This window comes from Lichenostomus cassidix, chromosome 1, assembly GCF_008360975.1.
Source record: "Lichenostomus cassidix isolate B80296 chromosome 1, HeHo_3.0, whole genome shotgun sequence".
NCBI lineage: Eukaryota > Metazoa > Chordata > Aves > Passeriformes > Meliphagidae > Lichenostomus > Lichenostomus cassidix.
The window spans coordinates 93,863,107-93,890,217 of record NC_139479.1 but is presented as its reverse complement, the minus strand read 5'-3'; the positions used below and the strand labels follow the sequence as shown (position 1 = coordinate 93,890,217).

The following is a 27,111-nucleotide window of genomic DNA, read 5'->3' as shown; positions in this document are numbered from 1 at the left end:
TGATATTGAGATGATCCAGACTTAGAGGTCTCGGTATCCTCTCCTCACAGAGTGGTTCCAGCCTGAACACCTTCAAAACTAAACTTTCAGGATATACCTCAGTTCTAATGGTCATCAGGAGAGGGATCAAGAAGAGAGATTAATCAAGGTCCACATTACCTGAAGTGTGGCTTAGGAAAGTGCCTAGAGAAGTTTATGAAGCACAGGAAAAGCTGAGTGATTGGAATTTCAGTTCATCCAGAGTGTGATTGTGCAGGGAGGTCAGTTTTAAGCCTTCAGTTGGATCTAAGCCTTCCATTGAGGTCAAAAAGTATTGGCCTGGATAGATGTCCATGAACTGGCCAGGACCCTGGGGTTATTCCATACCACCTCATGTCATGCCCTCTGCATGGACAGAGGGAGGTGTTTTGGGCTGGTGTGGGGCTCTGCAGTTGAGTGGTGCAGGGTAACACCTGGTGAGCAATCCCATGTGAAGTGTTCATCTGTCCTGTACACTCTGCTATTTGTGTAGTTGTTGTAACTGTTTTTTTTCTTAGTACTGTTTCTTGTAAACTGTTCTCATCTCAACCCGGGATCTTTGCCTTTTGTGTTTCCACTTCTCCTCTCCATCCTGCTGCAGGGAAGTGGGGAGGGGAGTGAGTGAGAGGCCCCTGTCTGGGGTGTTTCTTTGGGAGCATTAAGCTGGGGAATTCTATTCCTAGACAATGTCCTGGTTTTGTGTGATTTCTTTATAGCAGCTTGCAGCTACTTCTGATCAAGGCTTATGCAGATCCTGATACCTTTTTAGGAAATAAACACGTAGGAAGAAAGGAAACCAGGCAGCCATTAAATTTTGGCCTCTAAACTCAGGTCTGCTGTTCTTAGGTTTCATGCAGAACATGAGGAAAAATGTGGTAAAAAATATCAAAAGCTGGACTTGCAAGTGTCTGATCTGCAGAGCAGAGAACAGTAAGGACTGGCTTTTAGAGTAATGCAACCTTGTTTCTATGGTGCAATTTAAAAGTGCTGTAGTTCCATGAGTATCACTAAGAGGTTATGCAGGATGAAAAATCCATAGCTTAGCAGCAGTGCCAACTCCATACGTGTGGTGATATGAGAGGAACTTTATTACAGGAGCCCCTCTGTCTATACCTCTCCTCTACCACTCAAGGTCCTCAAATGCCATCTTTTCTCTCTCTGAGCAGAGCTCTTCCATGTCTGCTTCTGATAATGTGGGGATCACCCGAACATAGTATGAACTTTGATTTTTAAATACTAGAAATTTTGAAGAGGTATTGTCTGAAATATGAACTTTACAGCTGAAATGTGGTATAGAAAGCTTGGAATCAGATTGCTTTTGAACAACCTGAGTCATGAATTAGCAATAGTGTCAGCTCTGGCTAAATTGCCTGTATGTTCTCAGATGTGTGCTGTCATCCTGGGACCTGTTTCAGCAGTATCCATCTGCATTATAATCAAGCAAACAAACTTGCCATTTGATTCAGGTTTATAGTAACTTTATTGATGAAGTTCAAAGCCTTCTGTTAGTAGCATGTATCAGTTTTAAAATAAGACATTTACATGTACATAGGTCTGTAGGGCAGGAGGTTCCTATGCATTTGTGAAATACATGTTCCAGACATGGCTTGTTGTTATTCAGAGAAAAGCAAAGGAAAAGGCAAACCAATTGTTTTGGGTTTGTCTCACATGAGGGCAAAACTGAAGTAACTTCCTAGATGTCATTGGTAGGATAAGGCTTCCCAGGACAAGAGTGAACAGGGTTCCATTCACAGAGTTCCACTGACTTACTCCACATCATCCCTTGGTGAGAACATTTACACATTTTTGTGAACTGAGCTACTATTGGAATACTGGGAGTAAAAATAGAAGGCTCAAGGCTCATCTTCTGAATATTGCACTGATCAGGTGATAGGCTGAAGCATGAAATAATTTTGTGTACAGATTATATAGGTATGGATAACTAACTTATACAGCACCTTCTTCAAACCAGCACTCAATGCAGAATGCTCTGATCTCCATGTGAGTTTGTGTTTGTTCAAAGATTTTATTGCCATTTACTAAAAGCAAGGAAACAAAAGCAGGTAGTAAGGTTTTCTTCCTTGTTATCTGCAGCACTGGTCATGATTCCAGCTGTTGGCCTTAGGAGCTTGGATTATTTGCGTTTGGCAGCACGTCTTTCATCTATTCTCTTCATAGCTGCCTGCACCCATTTCTGATCAGGGCTTGCGCAGATTCTGACACCTTTGGCAGTGATAAACCTATAGGAAAAAGAGAAGCAAACCAAGTGGGCATTAAAGTCCAGTCTCTAAATCCAGATTTGCTGGTTTTAGTTTTGATGCATTAAGTAAGTATTGATTATGATGATCAATGTAATTACAATTTAAAAAAAAAAGTAAAAAAATGATGAGATTAACTTAGAGTTAGTCCATATTTTTTCACATGATCTTTCCTCTTGACTCAATTCATGCAGGGGCCTCTGACTGCTCCACCCTTGCTGAGATTTCCCCCGACTATCAGAGCACAAAAGATGTGACTGTCCAATGAGCTTTCTGCCATTATGAGCAGCACACATCTGTCAGCTCTCTGAGGCCCACTCCTCTCCCCTCACTCCCTTGGCTGCCAGGCAATACTTTCGTGGGAGAACTGGAAGGGTGACCTGAACTAGCCAGATTTAGTGAGTTGGGCCATGAAGTACCTTCTGATGCCCATTCCATATCTGATGGTATTGTGTTTGGATAGACAAGTCTGAAGAGTGCACTGGGTACTTACATGATGGCCTGTGTTGGTATTTGTTGCTTTTCATAGCTCACAAGGGTTCGGAAGTTACGTTGCTTTGTAGACAGAGTGACACAACTGAATTGGCGCATGGACTGACTACTAGTACTCCCTAGAAGGGAAAAATAGAAATGACAAATAAAACTTAAAATTTAGCCCTAATTACTTACTAAATTGTGAATTCCAGAAGATTTCTAGTGGTGGTTAGACCATTAGAGTCTCATGGTGTACAGCCACAATGCCAGTTATACCAGTTATATGTAAGAGAGCTTGAGCTATTTTCTGTGATGCATCCTACATCTCTAAAGAGTTACTGCTTTTTCAGTTAAGATACAAATCTTCAGCCATTGTCCTGGACAATTGTACAGTAATTCTGTCCCCAGGGAGTCACTGCTTCCAGAGAAACAAGGCTGTTTGGCATCATTCATAATTAAGTCTGCATCACCTGCAAATAAGTGCCCATATAGAATTAGTGCGTAGAACTGGAACTTTACTGAGTGGATTTCCACATATTTTATGAATGTGCATCCGTAATTTCTCCTATTTTCCAAGTGAAGAAAAGGAAAGTAAGGCTACTTCTCTCACAGATGACATCTAAATGTACCATTAATAAAAAATGTTGAAAGAAAGAAATGTATACCTGCCAAGGAATAAGTGCTTACATCCCCTTCTTGTAAGTTTGCTCACATAGGCAGTGGAGTGCTGCTTAATCTTTGCTTTCTTCCAAAAGATTGGTAAAATTCAGGGAAATGCACTCATGATTAAAAAAGAGGATCACAATATTGATGTAAAATTTTCCGGGCATTTGTTATCTTACATGATGATAACTAAATATGGGAGCTCATTCAAACGCAAAGGAGTATACATTAGTGTAAGTCTCCACTTGCTAGTTTCTGGTTTTTGTCCCACATGAAGGACAGGTTTCTGAAAGCATGTGGGGGACAAACGACACTGCTGTACTCTGTGGTTTCTTTTTAAAGAATTTATAGAGCTACTGGCTTGAGAAAAGTCCAAGAGCTGTTCAGGTGCACTTTGCTATATATAAAACCTGCTGCACATAATCTCTTTATCTGTGAGCTGTTCTTTGTTTGAAATAATTGGAATAGCTGAGTCAAACACACATCAGTCTTTGATGAAGTTGTGGGATAGCCAGTGTGCAAGTACTGGTAGAGCTGCAAATTCCTGAGATTTTGTTTGCCTGAAGAAATAGCTCTCCTGATCTTGCTTTAGTCATGAGTAACATGACTAAAGCAATATACTACTACTAAAAAGTAGGTTTTTTATGATTCATTACACATTTCTTGCTGCCTCAGACTGGTTTTCAAAATGTGGCATTAAAAGAGCTCAAAGAGAGTCAAGCAATCCTTACGAGTCCTGGAAATATTTTCTCTGCTATTGCACTGTCTTCAGGGAATGGATGCAGGGAATAGCAGTAGAGCTTCTCTAAGCCTGGGAACAAACCCCAACTGCTCTGCACCTATAACTACCCTTTTCCAGGTGTATTGGTTTTCTTTATATATCTTGTCAACCATCTTGGTGTGTTTTGTCAGACTTAGTGATACTTCTGGCAAATTATACAGCCTGGAGAAAGACATTGGGAAGTGGCAGTCTGTGCTAAGAAGCCACTGTTGCCAGGATGAAGAGCTGTGTCTCCAATCAAAATAGGAGAATGTAGTGGGATGTAGCTGGGGAGGCACTGGGTCAGCATAAAGGCTGTGTAGCTTCATGGTTGTGTGAATGTTTAGCAGATCAGATCGATTTTGGTGTGTTTTTGTGGGGATACCTTTTCTCTGTGTTTCTGTGTGCATATTTGTGGGTTTGAATGTGGTTTGCATATCAGTGTTTTGTGTCTTTTAGGTGCCTGTTTGTGTGTGAATCTAACTGTGATAAGAAAATGTGTGGTAATGGTTGTTTTAACATGGTACGTATAGCCAAAAGTCATTGACCTGAACACCACTGTAGACAAACTTACTTAAATCACGGCTAATAAACCTTGCTCATTTCAGTGCTCATAATTGGTTTCAAAGAACCTTTTCAATTGTATGACTGAGTGAAAAGAGAGAAGATACTGTATAACTCTGATCCTTCTCTTTTTACTTCTCATTGCGAGTTTACCTGTCTGTACCAAAAACTTTGTCTAGAAACAGGAAAATACAGAACTCAATGAACTTTTCAAAATAGGAACATTAGAGGGATTAAGGCTGTATAGTTAGACAATATAATGAAATTCCTATAAAACTAATCTATCTGAAAAAAAAATCTTATTCAAGAAATATTTTTCATTAAATGTTATTAACATATAGTACTCATGGCTCTATGGCATCGGTGAAATGAAAAGACATAGTGCCTTCAAGATTTTATGATTTTAAGAAAGACAATACTGCACACAGAAACCCTGTATGTGCTCTCAGGCACAGAAATTCTCCTTGCATTAAAGCAGAAACCAACCACTATTTGGCAGGGCATCAGATTAAATCCCTCATAAAGCTGCCTTTCTTGCAGTTTTTATCCGTATTTCTTGTGAGTTTTATCATATAAATCAGCTCTTTGAATTTTCTTTTTGAGACCACAGGTCCAATATGGATCTATTCATCTCAGGTCGCAAACTTACCTTTCACTGTGTGCACAGTGAAGATGCCAAGCCAGAAGAGGAGCAGGATTGCTGCAGTGTGGAGCTTCATTGCTGTGGCTTCTGTGTCAAGGCAGAGCAGAAAGTGGTTCTCTCACAGGGTTTATATATTGTCATTCAGTGGCCAGTTCTTCTTTTCCTGTTTGGGGTGTCACGATGGACCTGACTATAAGTGGTAAAATTGGGTGGCAGTACATTTTCTGGTGAGAGAGAACCACTTCCTTTCCCCCACCAGTCCTTCACTAGCCCCCCTGAGAAGGCTTTTCCTGCTCAAAACCCACTGTGGTTGCACTTGCTGCTGTGCTGTGAGTTGGGTTTATTTCAAGCTGCAAAAAGTGAGAGCTCTTGTGCTGTAGTGGAAACCTGTAAGAAACGTTCCTGTCCTTTCACACTTCAATTTGGACACCTTCAGCTAAGCCACAGTGCAGAGACACAGAGTGACATTCAGAGTTCCCTTGCTGACCAATGACCACTGGAAAGGAGAACTGTGGACTGAAGGAGGATGGAAACAGGAGCACCTTGGCTCTTTCCAGAGCGGCTGTGGATGGCTGGTCATGATATCATGTAGCTGTGAAGGGATATCACTGTTCCTCCCCATGAGCAGTGGAAGTTGTCAGAGCTCTTGTGTTTGCCCTGTGGCTTGATATGGCCAAAGCTGCCATCCCTGTGCTGGGAGAAGGAAGATTGAGCACACCTTTGCACACACCCAGATCCACTCAGTTTCCGGCCAGTCAGGCATAGCTAAAATACAATGGTTTCAAAGAGGAGTAAGAGTTTATAAAGGGTTTTGTCAGGGTTTCTTTGGTTTGGGTTTTAATTTTTATTTTGTGGTGTGGACTTTCTAGTGCAATGAATGGCATCCAAGAAAGTAACTAGGCAATCAGAGAATCACAATTTGTAGAAAAGACAAAACAACTGGACTTTCGTGTAAGCATGATGCTGACAACAGGTCTGTCAGCTTGTAACAATTGTACCTCTATCAAAAGTGCCTTATACTGCAGACTGTGCCAGCCCTATCACCCAGGTTTAGGTGTCCTCTCTATGGAATGCTGTCTGAGTTATTGGACAGCATTGCTACAAATCAATGGTTTTGGGCCTGCAAATATTTGTCAGGCCAGTTGTGGACCCCCAGACCACACACAAAGCAGCACCTGAGCTGGCCTCATCATCCAGAGCCTCAGAGCAGAAATCCTCTCTTTTGCCCTCTGCAGCTCTATAGAAAAACCCAGCTGTTCCTGGTGTGAATAAGTAAACACCAGGCTGCCTGATGCCTGGGCTTGTGAACAGCTGTCAGTGCAAGGACTGAAGAAATCATGACAGTGTACTGGTTTTGGCTGAGATGGAGTAATTTTCTTAGTAGGTGGTATTGTTCTGTGTTTTGCATTTAACATGAGAATAATGTTGATAACACCTGGATGTTTCAGTCGTTGCTAAGTAATGATTATCCTGAATCAGGGACAATTGCTCAATTTTTCTCAATTTTTACCGAGGTCAAGAATTTTTTACCAAAACAATTGTGTTATGTACCCTGTTTCATGACAGCACCCTGCTGAAGGAAAAGAATTATGCAGTGAGCAATGTTGTGCCTAGTATCAAGAGTTTACTTAACAGGGCAAAATGTCTGGAGTACTGGATTTTCTCATCCTGTAGTCTGCTTTTCAAAACAGAGGCCAAAGTCTTCATGTCTTCAGGACATAGGAGTTCCTATGCACTCCTTGAAATGAGCATCTTTAGTGACTGTTCAGCAGTCCCATGAAGTTGAATTTGTGCCATCAGGTCACTTAATTGAAGACTAAATCAGGACGTTCAGTGACTTTTAGAGGGGCCTTATAAATCTCAGCTTAAACACAGCTGTATCTCCAATAACTGGTTTTAGGACGGACATTGTCACCCTCAGGGTGACAATAGTTTCTGCCTCTATTATCTATAGAAGCAAATTGTGTGTGTCTCTTACACAGGATACAGTAAGTATGTGAAGTTAGGTGGAATATATTGGACCCTAATATATTTTGATTTTACATTGTTTCTTAACACTTGGGGTATTGGTTGAAGGATTACCAGCAAGTGACATCCAGCTGTGATGTTTCCATGACTTTCCTCCTCTCTCTTCTTTCTTTGCTTTTTGTTACTTTTGCTCTGTAGATTTCATGTTGATTTCATAGGTACCAGAAATAGTAGTTTGTTTAGTGTTTGAACTCATATTGTAGTGTAGTAGAAGCAAACACATTCTCAGAGCTCACATCTCAGCTGAGAGATAATGATTTTTAATTTAAATGGATGGCTTCAATCACATTTTTAATAACCAGTGTTTTGTGCTGGTTTTGGCAGAACTCCCTCTTTAGAAATGTAACCCTATTAACAATACTTTCTCTTAATCATAATAGAGTTTTTGCCTGTAGACCATCTGTTTTCACTACTATACTGCCAGCTCTTTCCTGCCAGCTTTTCCCTGGTCCTGCCATCTTCCCTTGATGTATTATATGTTCTTAAATAATGGTCAAAAATCAAATAAATCAAAATCTTTCTTTAGTCATTCAACTTAAATTATTTAAGTACATAAAATTACACTGGGAATTATTTGGTTTGAGAGGGCCCAGAGGTCTTTGTTCTTTCTTTCTTTCTTTCAGTGTTATCTTGTTTTGGTTTACTTCAGTGAGCTTGTTGTGGTTTAGTTATACACTCACCCAAGATTTACAAGATCCTCTGATCCTCGTCTTTATAATCCTAGTTTTGGGAGTTTTGGTTCTTTGAGAAATTTGTTGTGGGAAGTTAACTAACCCCATGCAATGCTATTGCTGCAGAGAAACACAGAGGTGAATATAGCTTGAGTTTGTGAAGGTACATAAATATTTTACATGCTGAAACAGGAGTCAAATACTTCACAGAATATTCTCAGTCCATGTGGCTGAGAATATTCCACAAATCCTGTGGATTCTCAGTCCATCTTCTAGCAGCCTTCCAGGACCTGAAGGGAGCTTACAGAAAGCTGGCAAGGAACTTTTGAAAGGACATGTAGTCATGGGACAAGGGGCAATGGCTTCAAACTGAACAAGGGTAGTCTTAGATTAGATATTAGAAATAAATTCTTTACTCAGAGGGTGGTGAGGCACTGGAAGAGGTTGCCTGGAGAAGGTGTGGATGCCCCATCCCTGGAAATGTTCAAGGCCAGGCTGGATGGGCCTTTGAGCAACCTGGTCTAGTGGAAGGTGTCCCACTCCATGGCAGGGGAGGTTGGGACTCGATAATCTGTGAGGTCACTTCCAACACAGGCCATTCTATGATTCTATAATATGATATTATCATCCTTTTTCTTCCTTGTTTTGTTGGATTTTTTTATTTATTTGTTTTTCCACTTCCTCAGCTGTCATGTGAAACAGAGAATGCAGATTTTGGTTAGTGCTTCTTTTTGTGTGTGCCATATTGTAGGATCAAGGATGGGAACAAAGTCTTATTCTGTTAGTCTTCAAGAGAAGAATAAAGACTGTTTTGTGAGAAATAGATGTACTTTAGCTGAACCATGGATAGTCCATGCCTGTAGCACTGGAAATTGATTGGAACCAATATTTTGCTTGTGGGTAAACCTGAGCTTTTCTAATAAAACTAAAGCTCAGATGTTTCTGTTTTCTCATTCAGTAACAGTTTTCTCCATGGTACCTCATGCTTTAGAGAGAGCTTCTTGGCCAATCTATATTGTTTCAATTCTTTTGCTCCATGATGTTCATCACTTATGTTAAAGAGTAAAGATTGTTAGGGGAAAGGGGGAGTTACAGGTACAAGAACACACATCAGTGATATTTGCATGCCTCTCACATATTAGTGTGTGCTATTATCTACAAATATACAGACCTTTCCTTATTACTTCATTAAATATTTCTGCCATCAAATCTATTTTAAAGAACACTTAAAAGGCGGGCTGGGTAACAGAGGACCACAATAAAGCACCACCTTCCAGGGAGCAGGGCAATAAAGAGAGCCAGTAAGCCCAGACTCAACTTTTGGTCCTTCATCTGCTACCTTCTCTTGCCTCCACCCAATAATTGTTCTACCTCCTCAGCATACATTTTCATGTGCCAAAGGAAACCATGCCACCCCTCCACACTCTTGTGGCTGTCCAGCTCTCATGTGCCAACAGACCTGCTGCACTGAATATCCCTGTTCTGCTGGGTTTTCCCCACAGCAGAGGCACCATCTTGAGTCTTTCTGCTGTTGAGATGCTAGGTTTTGGAAAATTCATAGGGATTCCTGCCTTTTGTTTAGCATCAGTTGACATTAGCCAGTGAATTAAAAAAAAAAGAAAGGCTAAAAATTAAAGGACAAATAAATAACGCAAAGTTAGTTTTTGTGAAAATGTCACCTTCTTGAACTTTCCAAAAGGGAATCTTGGGATTTTTCTTCTGTTGCCTTCCCCACCCCCAAATAACTGATTTCTACTAAATGCATTTGTTTAAAACAATAATTATCCTTGTAAGCATTTTTAATAAACAACCTTCATGAGGTCCTACCACAGAATTTAACAGATATGACAAATTTTAACTTATAATTATAATTTGAACCCTTATGGCTTCAAGAAAAAAAACCCCAAACCCAACCTAAGCCAAAAAACCCCCCCAAAATCCAAAACAAAACCAAAAAACCCAAACCAAACTAAAAGCTCCCCAAAACAAATAAACCAACCAACCAAAAACAAATAAACAAACAAAAAAACCCCAAAAAAGAAAACCAACCAACCAAAACCAAAAAAAAACCATCCCCAAAAAAAACACCAGCAAGAAGATAGGCAGAGATTATTCCAGAATTTTTGCAAGAGAAAACCATGGATTTTTTTTCCAAATAGGATATTTTTTTACTTCCTTCAAAGAGAATTACAGTAGCCTCTGGAATAAGTACTTTTCTACTTCATCTCTCAGATGAAGAACTGTCACACTTTCTAACCATGCCACTGGTGAGATACATTATCTTTCTTCCCACTGGTTACTCTAATCTGACAATTCTGGGCCACATCCTGTTCCACAAAGTATTTCAGAATTTATTAAAACTGATTGCAGCACTTGATCCCCACCTCTGCAATGTAATGGAACTTGGTGCTCTTTCAGCTGCACTCTTAAATAGATACAGACTTAGAAGCAATATTTTTCTGTAAGTTGGTTTTTATATTTTGTTAGCCATTTTCTCAGTGAGCCCATGATAGCAGGAGAGTTACTGTGCAGATGTAGGCTTAAATGAGAGGGGCATAGAAAAAAGATAGTTCAGGGTGCTGCAGCAAATACCCACCCTTGAAAATGTTTCACCCTGAACTTTCTAAGAGAGTCCTTGAGGTTTGTTTGTTCTATGGTTTTTTTCACTATTATAATGAGAATGAGTTTGACACCATGTGTCAGACAGATGCATCAGTCTGTATTATTCACCTGGGTTTGCTGCAGTGAGTTATGCAATGTGGGAGGCAAGAGAGGATGGGAAAATTTTCCCCCTCAAGTTAGCATTAATTTTATTCTTTGTAGTTTCAGACTGTTAAATGCTGTTTCACTTTTCCTTTGCAAACTACTTTTATCTCTCACTGAGGGCTGCAGAAACCCCCACCATGTCTGACAGCAATAAATTAAGAGCTCCCTCCCATGGTTATCATATTTTTTGCACCTAATTTGGCTGCTTTCAGCGTGGTCATGGACCACTATATTCTCACCCATGGTTCAGAATGGCCCCACGTGCCTCTCTCCCCCAGTCCAGCAAAGCTTATCAGGTGTGGTGAATGCCCTCTCTCTCCTCTCCTCCACAAACCCAGCCCAAATCAGCCATATGTCCCAGCAGCCAGTGAAGCTACCTGCTTGTGCCAGGTCTAGTGTCAGATTATCTGCTTGCTCTCTGTGCACTGGCTTATTTACTGACAGACAACACTGGTTTCTTCCATTCCCTGTACCATTCTAGGAGATAAATCAATATTTCCTCTATTTTGTACCCAGAATGAAATAGAGGCCATCACTCTCACACTGTCTATGTGGGAAAAGATGACCTAATCTCTGCTTGATGGGGTAGTTTGTGCCAGAGCTAAGCAGGTATTGATGCAGCCCCAAAGGAAATGGCAGACTCACCCGACTGTCACTAGCTGCAAATTTCAGGGCCTGTCCTGCCTATTTATCTCAGTTCTTAACTTTGCTCCATCTCTTCTCTCAGTCAGTCCAGCTGAGTTATTTTGCTTCCTCTTGCCATTTGCAACTAGCAGATTTGTGTCAGCAAAGACACTGCTCTTGCATAGCCCTTCTCCCCAGAGATTCTCAAAAGGTTGTAGGAGTATTGGACAGTTCAATTAGCCCTCCTATCACAAAAGAGAAAAGGTCTGGGTCTAGCAAAAGTGGGAATTAGTGCTGTAGCAGTGCACTGTTCCTCAAATTGTCTGTGAAGAGGGCACTGTAGTTCTCTGGCACCACTTGTCTTTGCTGGATTCCTGTGCTCTGTCAGTGGAGAGAGCTCTGTTTTTTCATTAGATTTAAAAGAAACTGTATGGCCTAGGTCTCAAAGGCATTAGAAAATAGCTGCTGTGAAATAAGTAGGAGCTAGACTCTCCCCTTGGGTTAGCAGTAGCATTTTTCAGTGACAATTTGCTCTAGTTATTAGTGCTTGGGTAAGATTTGTGTGTGTATTGTATTGTTTGGCAGTGAAACCCATGGGAGATGTGCAGATCTGGTGCTCTTTGCAGAGCTGCAGTAATTCCCTCATGGAGAACTGGAATAGGGAAGTTTGCAAACTCTTCAGTTCTGTCTCCAAATTTGTGCCTCAGTCCTTCCATCACAGGCTTGGTTGACCTCATAATTCTTCATCTTTGAAGCACACTCACTCTCTTGTTCTCTTCTTTCTACTATGTCCTGTCACTAAATATAATTAATTTCTGTGTTTTTTCTTGGTGAGGGAGTACAGCTCTCACTGCAAATCAACAGCTCAGCAGCTGGATCATAGTCCAAAGCTGTGCTTAACTTCTCTAGACTCTTTGTGTCCATTTGCTTCTCCTCTGAGTGGGGTGAGACAGATGGGTCATGGAGGATGGTCCCCCTTTCTCCAGAACTTGGCTTGTGCAGAGACTAATGAACATGTCACAGTGCTACTGTGCCATCCTCCTACAAGCACTCACCACCTTGCAGGGAGGGAATGTAGAGCTTCCAGAGAACATTGTAAGGAGAAGCAGATGGAGGTAGCTGCAGTCTAGTCACTGTAAGTCATAGCCTTTAATAGCTCATCTTCTGCCTTATTGCTTAATGCCTGTTTTGTGATTTAAGCTTTACGTAGGGGAAAGTTTGAAAGGTGTGCCATGAACCCAGTGCCTTAAACCTGGGAGAGATAGCTCGGTGGGGGAGCCAGGGGAAAGTAGAGATTGAAAAGAGAAGAACAGGCAGGCAAGTGTTAAGCCGTTTGTCCCTGGGCAGAACTGTTGAAGGGAGGAGAGGAGGAAATTTCAAGGATTTAGAGGCTTGGTTGCCTTGGGGACATGCAGTCTAATGAAATGAATTTCAAGGGCAACCTGAGCTGTCTTTTTTAATTGAGAGGAAAGAAACCAAATGTTGTTTGCCATATTGTGAACACCCCTCATTCTTCTCAGTCAGGGGCTGGAGACACTGATCTTAGACTTGCCCTGGCCTCATTCCAGGTTAGAAAGAGGTGCCTTTTCCCAGCAGCAGCCTTTGTCAAGCAGGTCAGGCTGTGTGGTCTGCTAGTCCTCTCTGGCCTGAAAAGCTGCTGAAAGCCTTGCCGTGCAGCAATTCAATTTCAGATGACTTTGGGCATGACCTTGATAAGGCAGGGGGAAAGAGGATCAAGTCCAAACAGGTGAGAATCAGGTTTAGTGCCTTCATGTTCCTGGTGGCTGTTGGGCCTTGGAGGCTCCCTGCCTCCAGGGGTTGCTCTGAGCGGGTAGTTCTGGCTGAAGTCTAGCGAGGCAAGCTGGTGAGGCAGAACAGAGGTGGTTAAAAATCAACAGGGTGTACCAGCCAGAGGAAATGTGCTGTGCTCTCAGAAAGGGAGAGAAATTACCCTTAGGGCTTTTTTATCGATGTAAAACTGCTTGTATATGAAGCTCCCTCATTTAGAAGCTGACTGTTGAGGAACATCTACTTTTATTTCCTTGACTGTGTGTTAAGTATGTTTACAAACAAATCACTGCACTTCAATGACTCTAATTTCCAGGCCGGAGCATGGGCAAGTAACCTGATTTGGGCAGAATAATAAAAATAATGCAATATTTTCCTTGGTCAGCTACATCATGATCTTAGTTCTGAACTAACTGTATTACCTATACTGTCTTTCTAGAAACTTCTAAAGCCCCTTTGACCAGAGACTTGACCTGGTCCAGAGGAATTTTTTCTTATTCTTCTCAGTATGGCTTTATGACATCAGACCTGCTTGGTGCAGTGTGAACAAGTGAACACATGGATAGCACAAAAGTGCACAAAGGGTCATGTGTGTTCTTTCATATCCTCTGTGTGGTGTGTGGTATTGTTCCAATTTTACCTGACTAATAAAGGAATTGGAAAGGGGGAAAAAAAAAAAAAGAAAAAAACCCCAACCAGCTGAAACAAAGCAGGGCAACCAAATGTAATTATCCTTAATTTCCATCCTCTTTGGTGTCTTCTTTGTTAAACAAGACACCTTAAATAGGGTTAAATAACACACTATTTGGATCAAGAGGACTTTTCAGCTGGTAATTTTTGCGGGTTCAGAAATAAGAAGTCTTGGCTTATGAAAGTGTTTAAGCTCATCCAAAACTTGATTTGGATTAAGCTGAGGGAGCTTCCCAGAAATCTGCTATACTCTCTGTTATGGAAGAGTAAATAATACTCCCTACTGGATATATGAAATGGTGAGTTAAGTGACCCTCCTAACTTTGTGAGGATTACTTAGAACATTTCTAAAGGCTACTTGTCTTTGTTCCCTCTGTTTCATACCTGGGGATTCAGCTTGTGTGCAGATGCACCACTTCTCTACCCTTTCACATCGAGCTGTACAGCAGGCTCCTTCCAGGGCAGATTTTGGTTTTCCTTCCTGTCTGTTGGCTGCTTCAATTAAGAGATGCTATGCCAAGTCATCATAGTGATTCTTTATGCAAAGAAAGAGCCTCACTGTTTCAAGAAAACTCTACAAAAATATTCTGAAAATCTGGATTTGTGTTACATGTTACTTATTTCCTCTTGTACACTTTTGCATGTGGCTCACTATGTGCTTTTAAGAGGTTTGGGTATATGAAAACCAACTTTTCCAATCTGGAACTCTTAGAAACTGAAGATCTCCTAAACATGAGGTCAGATTGAAAAACCATGGCACTTTTTTATCAAAAGAAGGGTTTGCTTTTCTGTGCTGAGAATTTTGAGTATTTAGGGATACGGTCATGTCATACTGTCAGTATTTTCTTCAAGATCTTGAGGGAAAATTTTATTTCCTCTAGAAAGTAAAACAAATCAAAAGCTGCTCTTATCTTCCATGAAGCAGGTGTGCTACTTCCCCAGTAGGGAAGCAAAGTTAGGGAATGTAACTGTCCTGATTGTACTGGGAATTCTGGCAGTGTTGAATGTCAGATGACAAGTCCCTTGGACACTGCTCTAAAATAATGCTGGTATTATTGTTTCCCTGTTTCTTCCGTTGGGCATATGGTTCCAAATAATGAAACAAATGAGATGAGTGTTAGCCCGGCATGTGAAACCAAACGTTTACCTTCTCCTGCTGCTCATGCCTCTGACTCACTTTGAAATGAGATGCTGAGCATAGGTCTCGTTCATAAAAACAACTGGGTGGCTTGAAATACATAAAAGCCTTCTGAAGCAAAAATGCTCTCATGTGGCAAAAGCTGGACAGGCTACATGGTTTTTCCTTTCATCTTGGAAAGTTCTGCTTGAGCCCAGCCTTCTCTGTGGGGCTGTTGGCAAGTAAGTGTGAGCTCAAACACACCTCTGGCTTAGCAGGGTGCCTTGGTGTGCTGCCTGTTTTGCCTGCACTTGTGCAGCAGTTCCAGGAGGTACAGGCAGCTGGAGGTGTTCCTTCTGTTCTGTTTGTTTTTAAAGACTGGACACCAGACTGGCTTTGATCAAGGTCAGCTTTGCTTCCTGCTCCTGGCTGTGTATCTTTTTCCAACACATTCGCAGACAGGGAGTGATGTGCCTCTCTAGGCTTGCCAGGTTGTAAGCTGACCCTGTGGGTGACGTCAAAGTCCCGAACGCTGTTGAAACTGGGTTCCAACCCTGCCTGAAACTGGGTTCCAACCCTGCCTGAAACTGGCTGTTTCTGTTTTCCCTTGCAATAAACAGTGTGGTAGTTGGTGAGTGCAGTCTTGGGGCCGTTCTTACTGGAGGGTGCAGACCTTGCCAGTGAATTTTGGGATCCTATTCTGAGAATATGAAAGGCTGTCAGCTTATATAAAGTCTTATGCAAGGAATTATTCTGGGGAGAATTCAAAGCTGATTTTTCCTCCCACCTGTGGCTATCCATTACATTTTGCCTAAGTGTTCTTTCCATGCCTTTTTTATTCTTTAGTGAACTTAATACCTAAGCTACTGAGCACATTAGTAATGCTTGATTGAAGCCCCTAGTGCCTGTGCTGCAGTGCTGTAGCTCTGTTATGGAACTGGGAATGTCCTTGGACTCCTACTCAGCTGCTCTATGAGCAGGAAAAACAGCACTTCATTAATATGAGGTTTGATCCATCAGAGTGAGTCCAGAGGAAGCCACCAAGATATTAGAGGAATTGAGCACCTCTCGTATGAGGAAAGGCTAAGAGAATTGGGATTGCTCAGCCTGGAAAAGACAAGGCCTCAGGGTGACCTAATTGCAGCCTTCCAGTACCTGAAGGGAGCCTGCAAGAAAGATGGAGGAGACTATTTACAGAAGCATGTAGTGACAAGACAAGGAGGAATGGCTTCAAACGAAAAAAGAGTAGGTTTAGATTAGGTATTAGGAGGAAGTTGTATTCTGTGATGCTCTTTTATGGTATTTGGCCTATCTTCTGGCTATTCAGAGGTCTACTTTGAGTATAAATGTGTATAGTAATTGTCTCAATGCAAGTTATTGATGCTTATTATTGTGCCCATCAACAGGTTGCAAAGCATGTTGTGCTTTGTTGCAGACTTGACAGGATGAGCGTGGCCTGAGGGCCAGCTGCACTGCTGATTGGGACACTGGGTGCTCTGGGGACATGGGCAGAGGTGGGGAGTTTGGGGACAGTGGTGCTTCCACCCCATGAGCAGGAGACCCCCGTGGAATGTCCCATCAGTGCCTTGGGTGCACAGGGGAGCACCTTGTAGCAACTCCAGTGAGGAGCAGCCTTGTATGATACAAACTGTAGGAACTGATACTGTGCTCTACAAGTTTTCACCTCCCTTGTGTGTTGTACATTAGATTAAATTGAACATGTATAGTAATGGAAATGTTTTTCTTGGTACATTTTTATCTTTCTGAAGAAACCAAATGGCGCTGTACTGTAACAGTAAAGCATTGAAGTATGGATAACAGGTTTTGTGTATGAGGAAAGTATATAGTCTAATTTACATTTACTCTCCTGCATATTTCATATCTCTGCAGGATACATTTAACTGAAAAATGAGTTTCTTTTATTGATTCATCTATGTAGAAGGACCTTCCTTGTGGGGTGATTGGTTACAGGACATGGTAACCAAATTCATCCTGCTCTTACTCTGAAAGACCTGCTGATATTTCTGTACTAATTGTGTTCAAATATGTTACTGCTGCTGGGGATAGGCAGCTGCCTGTGGATTCAGTATATCCTACTGGTCAGAAGGGATTTGCACTTAAACTTTTCAATTTGGCATTAAAGCATTAGTCCAGATGTATTTTGAAACACAGAGACTCAAGTTCCTACAATACTATTTCTGCTGCTTCTTAGAGATCTCCTGTGTGGGTGTTTGTCAGAGGTCTGTGTAAGAGGTATCAAGCAAAGGTAGCTAATAGGTAGGGAATACAAGGGGGAAAAAGTTCACACACACAAGCATTTCTGCTCGAAAACTAAACCTAAAAATTGTGCTTCTCTGACGTAGGAATGAAAGATTGTGTGTGACTTGTACAATGCATGCAATTGAGGCTGAGAAAATTCAACTCAAAATTTCAGTTTGGGATTCTCAGAGGAAAAATTATCTATTGGTAAGGCATTACAGGCCCACAGTAATTTGATAAATAATATTAATGATAATAACGATATTTAATACAATAAATTATTTCAGAAGTTTTTCACAGTTGCTTTTCAAATTAGAATGAAGGAAAGTTCATCAGATTAAATAATTTTCCAGCAGTAGTAGATTTAGAAAAAGGGGAATGAAATGTTTCATGTTTCTGGCCCAATTACCTTTCTATTTACTCTTTGTATCAAGTTAATCTTGGAAGGAGACTGAAACAAAGATTCAGACATTGAAAACCAACATTCTAAATGATTTCTAATATGACTTAATAGATTTGCCATACTGAAAAAGTTTTGAAATCTTCAGTAGAAGTTGTGCTTTAGAGAATTCTGGATAGCAGCACTGAATATGCCAATATAGAAAATCTGTAGGTGCTGGCATTTAGATGAATAGAAAGTTTCTTAATTCAGGAAATCGTTTGTTGTACTTTATAAATAAAGAGGAATATGATAATTTAGTTAAAGGTATTTCACCCCATTCTTTCTATTAAAAAAATTAACTTCTGTAACTACTTACAAAAGCTAAGTGAGTCAATAAATTAGAGTTTTCAATTGCTTCATTTATAACATTATAGTTCATTGTTAACATTTATTGTTTTAAGTTCATTTGAAATACAAAATAGGCTCATTTCTATGAGTATAATAATAAAATCAGAGAAAAACTTGAAACCTCTATTCCAATACTTTAAATAAGTGATTTTTCTCTACTTTGTTTACTTATAACAAATTGAAGTTTTAAAAAAGATAAAGCTATCTTATTAAACATGAAGATTGCTGAAATGAAAGAAAATAACCAGTAGTCAGCAATGATTACAGAAAATTGCTGTCGGTGATTTGGAATAAGAGCTCAGGTTTCTAATGTCAATAGAAATCTAGTTTTTCCTCCTATTGAAACTAATTTAAAAGGTTCATTTCTTGTCTGTCTGTACTTTAAATTACCAGCATGTGTTTATGCTCAGTGCAGGAGATGGGTGTTTAACTGCTGCAGGATAAATGACTGTTCTGGATTAGGACTTCAGGTGGCAGTAGGTCCTCTCTCTCCCCACATGACCTTGAGCTTCTTTAGGCCATGAGACAGTACCAATGGGATGCACATTCCTGGTGGTAAATCCATCCCTGCTTACTTCCTTGCAAGGAATAGTCCTGTGAAGTTCAAAGTTACACTTCCTGTGTGTCAAGTCACTCATATATGTGAACATCTTATGAACTGAAGAGCAATAACTCAGAACTGATTTTTTAAAAAAAATGTATTTGATAAGCTGGTCTATATTTGGCCCCATTTTTGGCACTGGGAGGTAGAATTGGCAGGCAGAAGTCATGGAAAATTGCTTTGTTTGCTTCATTTTATTCTTTCCCTTGCTGTTTCTGATGTCAGCCTTTGTAGTTTTGATCAAAGAAAGCTTTGAAACCTTTCTTCTTCAGCTCCCAAGTAACTCTAACTTTACATCAACCAATTTCATAAACGTAGAGCCAACTCCCTCTTGTTTAAAGAAAGTCAACCCTTCTCAGTGTGGTACAGTGTCCCTCCTCAATGAGGAATCTAAAGTAGAGAATTACAAGGTTTGGTTCATCTGGAAGAATTCTGCAAATTTACTTTGTAAAAGGATGTAATTAAAAAAGTGTGGCATAAAGAGCTATTTCATGTGATTTTAACAGAAATGAAACTAAACTTTCTTTACATGCTTTTAGTAATGTAGTCTAAATGGAAATGTGAAGTTACATTGTGAAAAGACAGGAGATAAACAGAAGGATAAAATGGGAAATAAACACATTAACTAAACCCATCTCAGAATGACTGAAGTGCAGAAAGTAAACAGATTCACTAATGGACCCATTTACTGCTTTAACTCTTGTAATTTATCTTGAATCAGGCTCTGCTGTTTAACCAGTTGCCTTCATTTTATCCCTTGCAAGCAAAATAATTTGAATCTAATATCTCTGACAGTGATGTGATCGAAACATGTCTGTCTGTCTTTGTGATTTGTTACAGAATGATAGCATTTGTGCTTTCTTCTTTTCTTCTCCAAATTACCAATCTTGACTCTTCTACTGTTGTTTAAAGTTGGAGTCATATGACAAACTGGACAAAACCACAGAAAGTTTCTATAAGATAAAAAGAATATAGATGTGGAGTATTTGGTTGCACATTTTTTGTTTTTATTATTCAAGTTGTGAACCCCTATTGAAATGGAATTATTATTGAATAACATACTAGGGTCATTGACATGCTGTCTTGGGCCCAGTAAGATAATTATGTCAAGGTTCTGTCAGATTAATAAATTACCTTAAAAGTTAAAGATTGAATACTGGCTCAAACATTCAACCTAGGTCTTATATGATATTTAATCTTTTTCATCTCGTTCCTAATATTTTCAAGAATTCATATCTGAAGATTGTTCACACTTTTTTTTGTCTAGCAGCTAATCACTTCATGGATAAGGAGTTACAAGGCATTTTGTAAGTCCTTCAAATCACACATTTGTTGGTTGCTATCGAAGGCAGGGTCAGCTGATCACTCCTGATTCCAAAGGAGATGGCACTGGCTGTGTAAGCTTGAAGATGGGATATATCTTTTCTACTATACAACTTGCATCATAGGTGATCCTTTAATAGCATTGTACATCTTTTCTCTTTTGGTGATTTCATCAATTATTCAGAGCTATTGGTCCCATATAAGTGTAGCAATCACTTCAGTTGAAAGCTTTAGGAAGGATATTTTTGGTCTAAGGAAGAATTTTCCTTGTCATCAAAATAAGATCTAGAAACTCCAGTCCTGGGCCAAGAACCATTGTGGCAGACAATAAACAAATATGTAACAGAAAAACACTCCGTTAAGGACAAGTCACAACCTAAGTAAACAGCTGAAAGGTCTACACCAAACAGACACCATGTTTGAAGTAAGATCCCTCAGTGTGACAATGAAGCTGTCATTATGGCAAAAGATTTCAGGTTATGTTGTAGGTTTACCTAACCACATAAGCATTTATTCATGTATGTTACAGACATCCTGTATGTTTCATATCAGATTTTTAGATAAGGATAATGAGTCTTCTATGTGACTGTTTAGATATACGTTATTAATAGCACATTGTAATAGTACCAACTAGGTTGTTTGCAAGCTGGAAGGCCTCCTAGCCCATTTCCCTTTCACTCTGCCTTATGAGGATAGATACATAGGCAGGTGGGGAAATGTGTTCTTTTCAGGGAATTTCTATTACAGAAGTTTCAGTGGTCAATGCTGACCTGAGCAAGAGTTCATTGACTTCCCTTGTGTTTCCTTCTGTGTGCCTTTACTGCTCACACATACAGGAAGGAGAATAAGGAAATGGGAAAATATCTCTGAATCTATTAATAAAGTATTGAAATGGAGAAGAATTCATAGATGTTCTTGGAGAAGGCAGAGCTCAGCTATACAATCTGCTTTACAAAACAAAAGAACTAGGGATTTTTCGTTACATTCACAAAACTGCTCTCCTAGCTGTCATTGATTTAAAGATTAAATTAGTATGTTTGTCTACATGACAGCTAAAAGAGAGTACATACTCACATTGATAGGGATGGCAAGTGTTAACCTAAAAAGGGGAAGTGTCCTTACTAAGAATTAGATCAAAGATGATAACTTAGAATAATACCAACAGTATGATTAATAATCAAATGTCTAAAAAATGCATAGTAGTATGGATTGCAAGGGAAATGTTATCCCATCTTTTACAGATGAAATACCCACAGATATGACCTGCAGAAATGCTACCTATGGAAGTTATAACAGAAACATCCCTATGTTATCAATGCTGGTTTGGTCACAGATCCCAAACATAACACCATACAAGCCATTACACAGAAAATCAACAGCCCAAAGCAGGACAGGATGAAATATCCCTTGTCTTGGGAAAGTATTGAGGACTGAGAATTATGGTCTGTAGCATTAGACAAGTCTGGAATTGTTACACAAGACTGAAAAAAAATCTTGATATGAGTCTTTGAGCAAGGGAACTCTTGGGAGCCTAGCTCAACTTAATTTTATCTCTTTTTTCCCTTCTTTCTCTACATACACATGGGGTTTGTTTGTTTGGCTTTTTTGTTTTGTTAATGTTGCTTTGTGGTATAAAGGGTCTGTGTTGCATGTTTCCTTAGGCTTATTTCCAGCTGTGCTGTCACTGGCCATGAGGTACAGCTGTGAATATTTAGTATCTGAAATCTCCCCTGGCACATGTGAGAAGTGTGAGAAAAGGATCTTGAGAAGGTGTACAAGCAGGATATAATCTCTGACATTTTAGTCAGTGGGTTTGTGCTCATGACCCCTTGGTGTCAGAGAGGGCAGAGGTATTGAAGGAATTGGTAATATCTTTTCTTATACCAGTTGAAATATTCAGAATATGGAAAGAGTGTTAGGGTTATGAGAGGCTTAACTGAAGGAATGGAATTATTCTACCTTCAGTCTCTCAGGGACAGAAATAAAACCTACAAAAATATTCAAATCATAGATGGACCTGCATGGAGTCCCTTCCTTTCCCCAGGCTTTTTAATTTTGTTCAATGAATTTATATATGGAAATGATTTCTCCTTTTCTTTCTTTTGATAGCTACTTCATGAATATGCAGTTATAAGGTGTTTTTGTAAGGCCTTCTGAAGGTCCAAGGCTGGCTGTGCATAAGACCAAGGGAGCATGGTTTGCACACAAAGAGATAATAGAAGGTATAAACTGATGGATAGAATAAGTATCCTGATTAAAATCCTGCTGATTGTTCCTTTCTGAAGACTCATCTACTCCAACATCTCAGTGTGTCAGACTGAGACAGCAGTCATTGACTTCCAGCACCAAAATTTGAAGTGATGGGGTATGAGTTGGCTGGTAGGTGTGTGGAGCCTGTGAGTGAAGCCAGGCAGTACTTGACTTAGCATTATTTAGTGGATGCATTGAGGGAAAAGACAGACAATTTTGGTTTCCTTATTTTAAACTCAGTGACTATATTATATCTGTGATAATAAACAGCCCCAGAGGTTGTTTCCATATGAGTGTGATCTTGTTTATAATGCTGTTGCATGAAAAGGGGAGATTTACTCCAAACCTTAGTGTTTGATTAGTCTGTCAGCTCCCTGGGAAAACTGGGACCCTCGTGCCCAACCAGTCTGTCAGTGTCTCATCATGGAGACCCTTCAATGAGCAGCTCACTAGGCTGAAGGGCAGTTTGACTTGCTTAGGGTCACATGCCTGAGAAACCTCCTCCTGGGTCTCCACACCTTTACCCACTGCCAGTGACTGCCAGCACCCTTGAAGGACTCATATTAACAGAATAACACACTTTATTAATACAATTGTGACAGCTCAGGGTTCAAGGACTCCTTGTGGTGATATCTCACTGCAAAAACATATTCAAAGGAATAGAATAACAAGCAATATAATTTAAAGCAACATACTAACAAGCTCTACTCCCTAACAAAATTAGCTCAAGATAATAATTCAGCATACATAGAGTACAGTTCTTACCCAGTAGGTATCCCTGTGGGGAAAAAGACAGGTTCAGGCTGTCAGCTGATCCCAGAAGTTATGATGGAGTCTTCCCCAACTTCTCCCCATTCTTAACTCGCTTTTATACTATTTCTTTATGTTTAAGTGGAGCTTGAGTGACTTTAGTTGTACATCTTAGTTACTGAGGGGTGGTCATACCTTGGGGCAGATACCTCAGTATGGCACCCAAGAAAACCTTTGGATGGCAACCTGGGTCAGTCCAAGGAGAGTGATTTCACCATGATTGCTGATTCAACAGCAGGACATCTTCCTGTATCTGCCTTGGTTTTCAGCTGCTTTGCAGCTTATTAGATAGAAACCACTGAGTTCTCTCCTCTGCAAGGGTTTTGACAGAGCCTGGCCATGGTGTCTCCACTCTGCTCCACCCTCTGTTCATCCCTCCTAGACTGTATTGTGTGTGGGAGGTAGGGTGTACTGACCATGTTCCATCCAGGGAGTAGCCACTCTATTTTCCTCTGTAATTTCTGTCTCATTTTCTTTTAAGCCCCAATCATCTTCCCACAGATGTTCAGCTCATGGCACTGACCTGGTTTTGCCCCAGCCAAATAACCTGTTCCCAGACAATTCACAGACACAGCTTGAAAGTTAACAAGGACTAAAATGTTTTGGGCTATAAGGGAGGTGTGCTAAAAGAGTATGTGAAAAAGGGCCAGTCTGTACTAGAGAATAAGTGCTGGGGGTGCATTTACCTTCCCAGTACAGACATTAGGTATCCAGTGAACAATGTACTAGTGTAAGCAGTCTGCAGTAAAATGGTTGTGCAGCTATTGCTCATCAATGATTAGCTAGGGCTGAATCTGATGTGGACTTGTAAAAGGATATATTTGATCATTATATTTGATTCCGACAAGAAAATTTGGTGGATCCCAACAATATTTTCTTTTCACAACAGGTCATCTTTTCCACTCTGTAGTTTGGGTATCATCATCTGTATGAAGATGGAATAACTAAATTAGTGGTGTTTTGATTTGTTTTCCTATTACCTAATAATTCTCCACATGGAAGCTGATCTGACTCATTGCCCTGGTTTGTATTGGTGAACACTGAAGGTAAACGGGAATAGTAGTAGAGAAATGGGACTCTGTAAAATTTTGAAAAAAACGTACCCCTTACATTTCTGAAATGCCATCTTAATACCTGAAAAGAGTTTTAATTTATATCAGCTTCTTCCATTGTGGGATCACCTCGTTGAACTACATCTCCCATGATGCACCCACAGCCTCGTTCTGCTGCCTCGGGCACTTACCTGCCTTTGCTGATTCATGGGTGATGATACCCGCTGGGAAATCTGTTTTCAAGCAGTCAGGCATTTTCTTGCATAGCATTTTGGTCAAAATCCTGTCTTTCCAATCTTCCCAGTGCTTTGTGATTTTGAAAGAGAAGCCGGGGTAATGGTTTTAACTTTTCACAGGGTTCTGAAAATGCTCTGCAGCAAAGGGGAAATTCTGCCACCCGCAGCTGATAGATAGGGGAACAGAGGCATGCCGTCTAATCCGCAGAGACTGACACAGATTAGGAACAGAGTTCAGGTCGTGTGCCCCCTGCCAGCTATGCTAGAATAGGTGACTTAAAGGCGAAAGGCTGCGGCTGTGAGATGACTGGCCCTCCTTGTTCAGCAGTGATTGACGTTCCTGAAAAGCCTGCCCAGGCTTATGGAAGGTAGTCATGATTTTCTGAGGCTCCTTATGCAAGGCTTTGCATGCCAGCTGTAGCAAGCTCGTATGCCTGAAACCTTGAAATTTAATTTGTATTTTAAAGTATCTCCTTGATTTAAATAAAGAATATTCCTAAACGGTTTTACAGTAATAATATGGAGGTATGTAATTTCTTCTGGAGGAAGTGAACTACTGGAAAACCTCACTGAGGCATTGACCAGGTTTATTTAAAAAGAAAAAATCAAACCAGAACTGAACTTTCTAATTCAATTCCTTCCTGCACTGGCACAACAGAGCACTGGCTGTTACTGCATCACCCAAGTTTCCCTGCCTGCAGTGGTTTGGCTTTCCTGCCTCCAGTAACGAGGTACCTCCCCTTCTAACGCAGCAAAGCTAAATTTAGCCCCTGCAGGGTGCACTATTCCTATATTTAGTGCTGTGAAAGTCAGACTTCAGCAAGGAACTGGCTAAACTATGAGGTGTTCTGCAGTCCAGGAGACAGAAATAGAAACACAGCCAAGTGCCTCTTTGGATTTTCCCCCTGTGGCCAAGCAGCAGTGACAATGGAGGTCTCTGTGCAGGGATGGGCATTTAAAAAAATATTATTATATCCCAGCAGTTATTATGGAATTCCTGAACGTGAGCAGACAAAGAGCTGCAGAGCCCCACGCTACTGGGGTGGCACTGAGCAAGGCTGCTGGCTTTGTGACAGAGGGAAGCTGCTGGCAGCGCGCTGGGGACACAGCAGTGGTGGCTCTGGCAAGCTCTGCAGCATCCCCAAGTGCCAGCAGCACTGCAGTGGTGATTCCAGCTGTGTTTTACTCCTCTGCCATACAGTTTGGTATCTGCTCACGAGTAATGGAAATATGCCCATGCTCATAGAGACCATCAGGGTCCGATTCTCATGTACCCAAAGCTTGCCATGTATCAGCTTGGTGTGATTTATAAGACAATATAATACTGTTTGTTAAGCCAGGTCGTGTATTTGGGAGGGAAACAGGAAACTGGGGGGTGCTCTCCTTTGGGTCTCTCATCAGCACAGGAAATGCACACCACAGCTACACTGTGGGGATGGAAATTGTGACTTTCACTCGTGTGGCACTGACCAGCCGGAGGAGGGGGTTGGCTGTGGCGGCACCCGTCCCCATGGTGGCCCTGTCTGCCCGGTCCACAGAGGGCACTGCTAGAGGCTTGCAGGATGGGACTTGCCACGTCTGGAAACCAAACGAATCAAAACTGTAAGATGTGCTGGCACTGAGCCCTTTTTCTGCTACTGGCACAGGATAACAGCGTTGATATAAACGGATACTCAATGATCACTTCAGATTGCCTCTTGGGGACTGCCAGCCTTGAGATTTATTTCCTGTGTGAATCAGAAAGCGTCTTTTGGACAGACATCAGACTGATATGGTCAAGCAAATAACTTTTGGTTTTTTTCATTCAAGTCTGTAGAGTCTGTACCTCAAATAAGACTGGATTAAAATTTGATCAAAAAGACTTAGCATAACCTAAAACCCTTGGGGAGACTTGTTTTCAGAAGAAATGTAAATGCTCTAGAAAGAGAAGTATATAGGGCTAGAAGACTCCTGAAATGATCCTCTGCTTTCATAGACATCAGGCCACACACTGATAAAACTTTCCTAAACTGATCTTGTTGCTTTCTGAAAATAGCCATATTTTTCCCCCACTGTATTCTTCCTGGGAGGTTCTTCCAGAATAGCACAGGTAGAACTGTTTACTAATTTCCAGCCTAATTTTATTGTAGCTCACTTATTCCCATTTGTTCTTGTGCCATTTTTTCTTCATTAGCTCTTCTTCCTCCCCAATGTATGCTCTCTATAAATACGCCTGGGATAATCCTATTTTATGCCAGCCTTTGCTTGGCTGGGCTAAACAAGCGGAGCTCTTCAAATTGCACAGTCTAAAATAGGCCATCAAGCTTTGGGACTGTTGCCGCAAGGCACAAGTACGTTTTTTTAATCTTCTTTTACCCCTTTGTCCATTAGAGAACATTGCATAAGTGAGGCTACTGTGACATGGGGAAAATTTGCTATTATGTCTTATTATGAAGTGTGGCAACAGAGTAGTTTTCTGAGACAGAATATTGCACTGAGAGACCCACTTTATGATGCAAATTGGCAGGTACTGGTCTAGATGAGCCATTTGCCTTTGATTTCTAATTTTTTAATGTAGAATAGCTTAGTTGCTATAGAGAAAATCATACTGGTATAAGCCAAGGAACATGACCTCAGAAAAACTGAAAACAAAGCATCAACAGCAGAGAAAACAGAACAGAGGCTTCAAAACAGCTCAAATTTTCCTAAATTTTCAGCAAGATCCAGGAGCATATTAAAAACATTCA

The 27,111-nt window shown here is 40.6% G+C and overlaps 1 protein-coding gene and 1 long non-coding RNA gene across 3 annotated transcripts in view; one reads left to right on the top strand and one right to left on the bottom strand.

The window, feature by feature from the left end:
- The window catches only part of LOC146445311 (uncharacterized), a 273,530-nt gene that overhangs the window by 86,169 nt on the left and 160,250 nt on the right, over window positions 1-27,111 (top strand). The window contains exon 2 of one of the 2 annotated variants that reach the window (XR_014854491.1): window positions 51-260. The exons of the other annotated variant lie outside the window; for it this stretch is intronic. This is a non-coding gene — a long non-coding RNA (uncharacterized LOC146445311). The remainder of the gene's footprint in view (window positions 1-50; window positions 261-27,111) is intronic. 2 annotated transcript variants of the gene reach the window in all.
- Window positions 1,475-5,597, bottom strand: LOC146445313 (lymphotactin-like). Its single transcript, XM_085071525.1, has 3 exons — window positions 5,387-5,597; window positions 2,770-2,887; window positions 1,475-2,258 (listed from the first exon to the last, which is right to left on the bottom strand). Exons 1-3 carry the CDS (start codon window positions 5,454-5,456, stop codon window positions 2,153-2,155), a joined length of 294 nt encoding a protein of 97 aa, XP_084927651.1. The 5' UTR covers window positions 5,457-5,597; the 3' UTR covers window positions 1,475-2,152.

Coding starts and splice junctions, on each gene's coding strand:
- LOC146445313 (XM_085071525.1), bottom strand. CDS start 5,456: ATGAAGCTCCACACTGCAGCAATCCTGCTCCTCTTCTGGCTTGGCATC. Junction 2,888..5,386: donor CACTGTGCACACAGTGAAAG/GTAAGTTTGCGA, acceptor TTTCCCTTCTAG/GGAGTACTAGTAGTCAGTCC. Junction 2,259..2,769: donor ATACCAACACAGGCCATCAT/GTAAGTACCCAG, acceptor TTTTTCCTATAG/GTTTATCACTGCCAAAGGTG.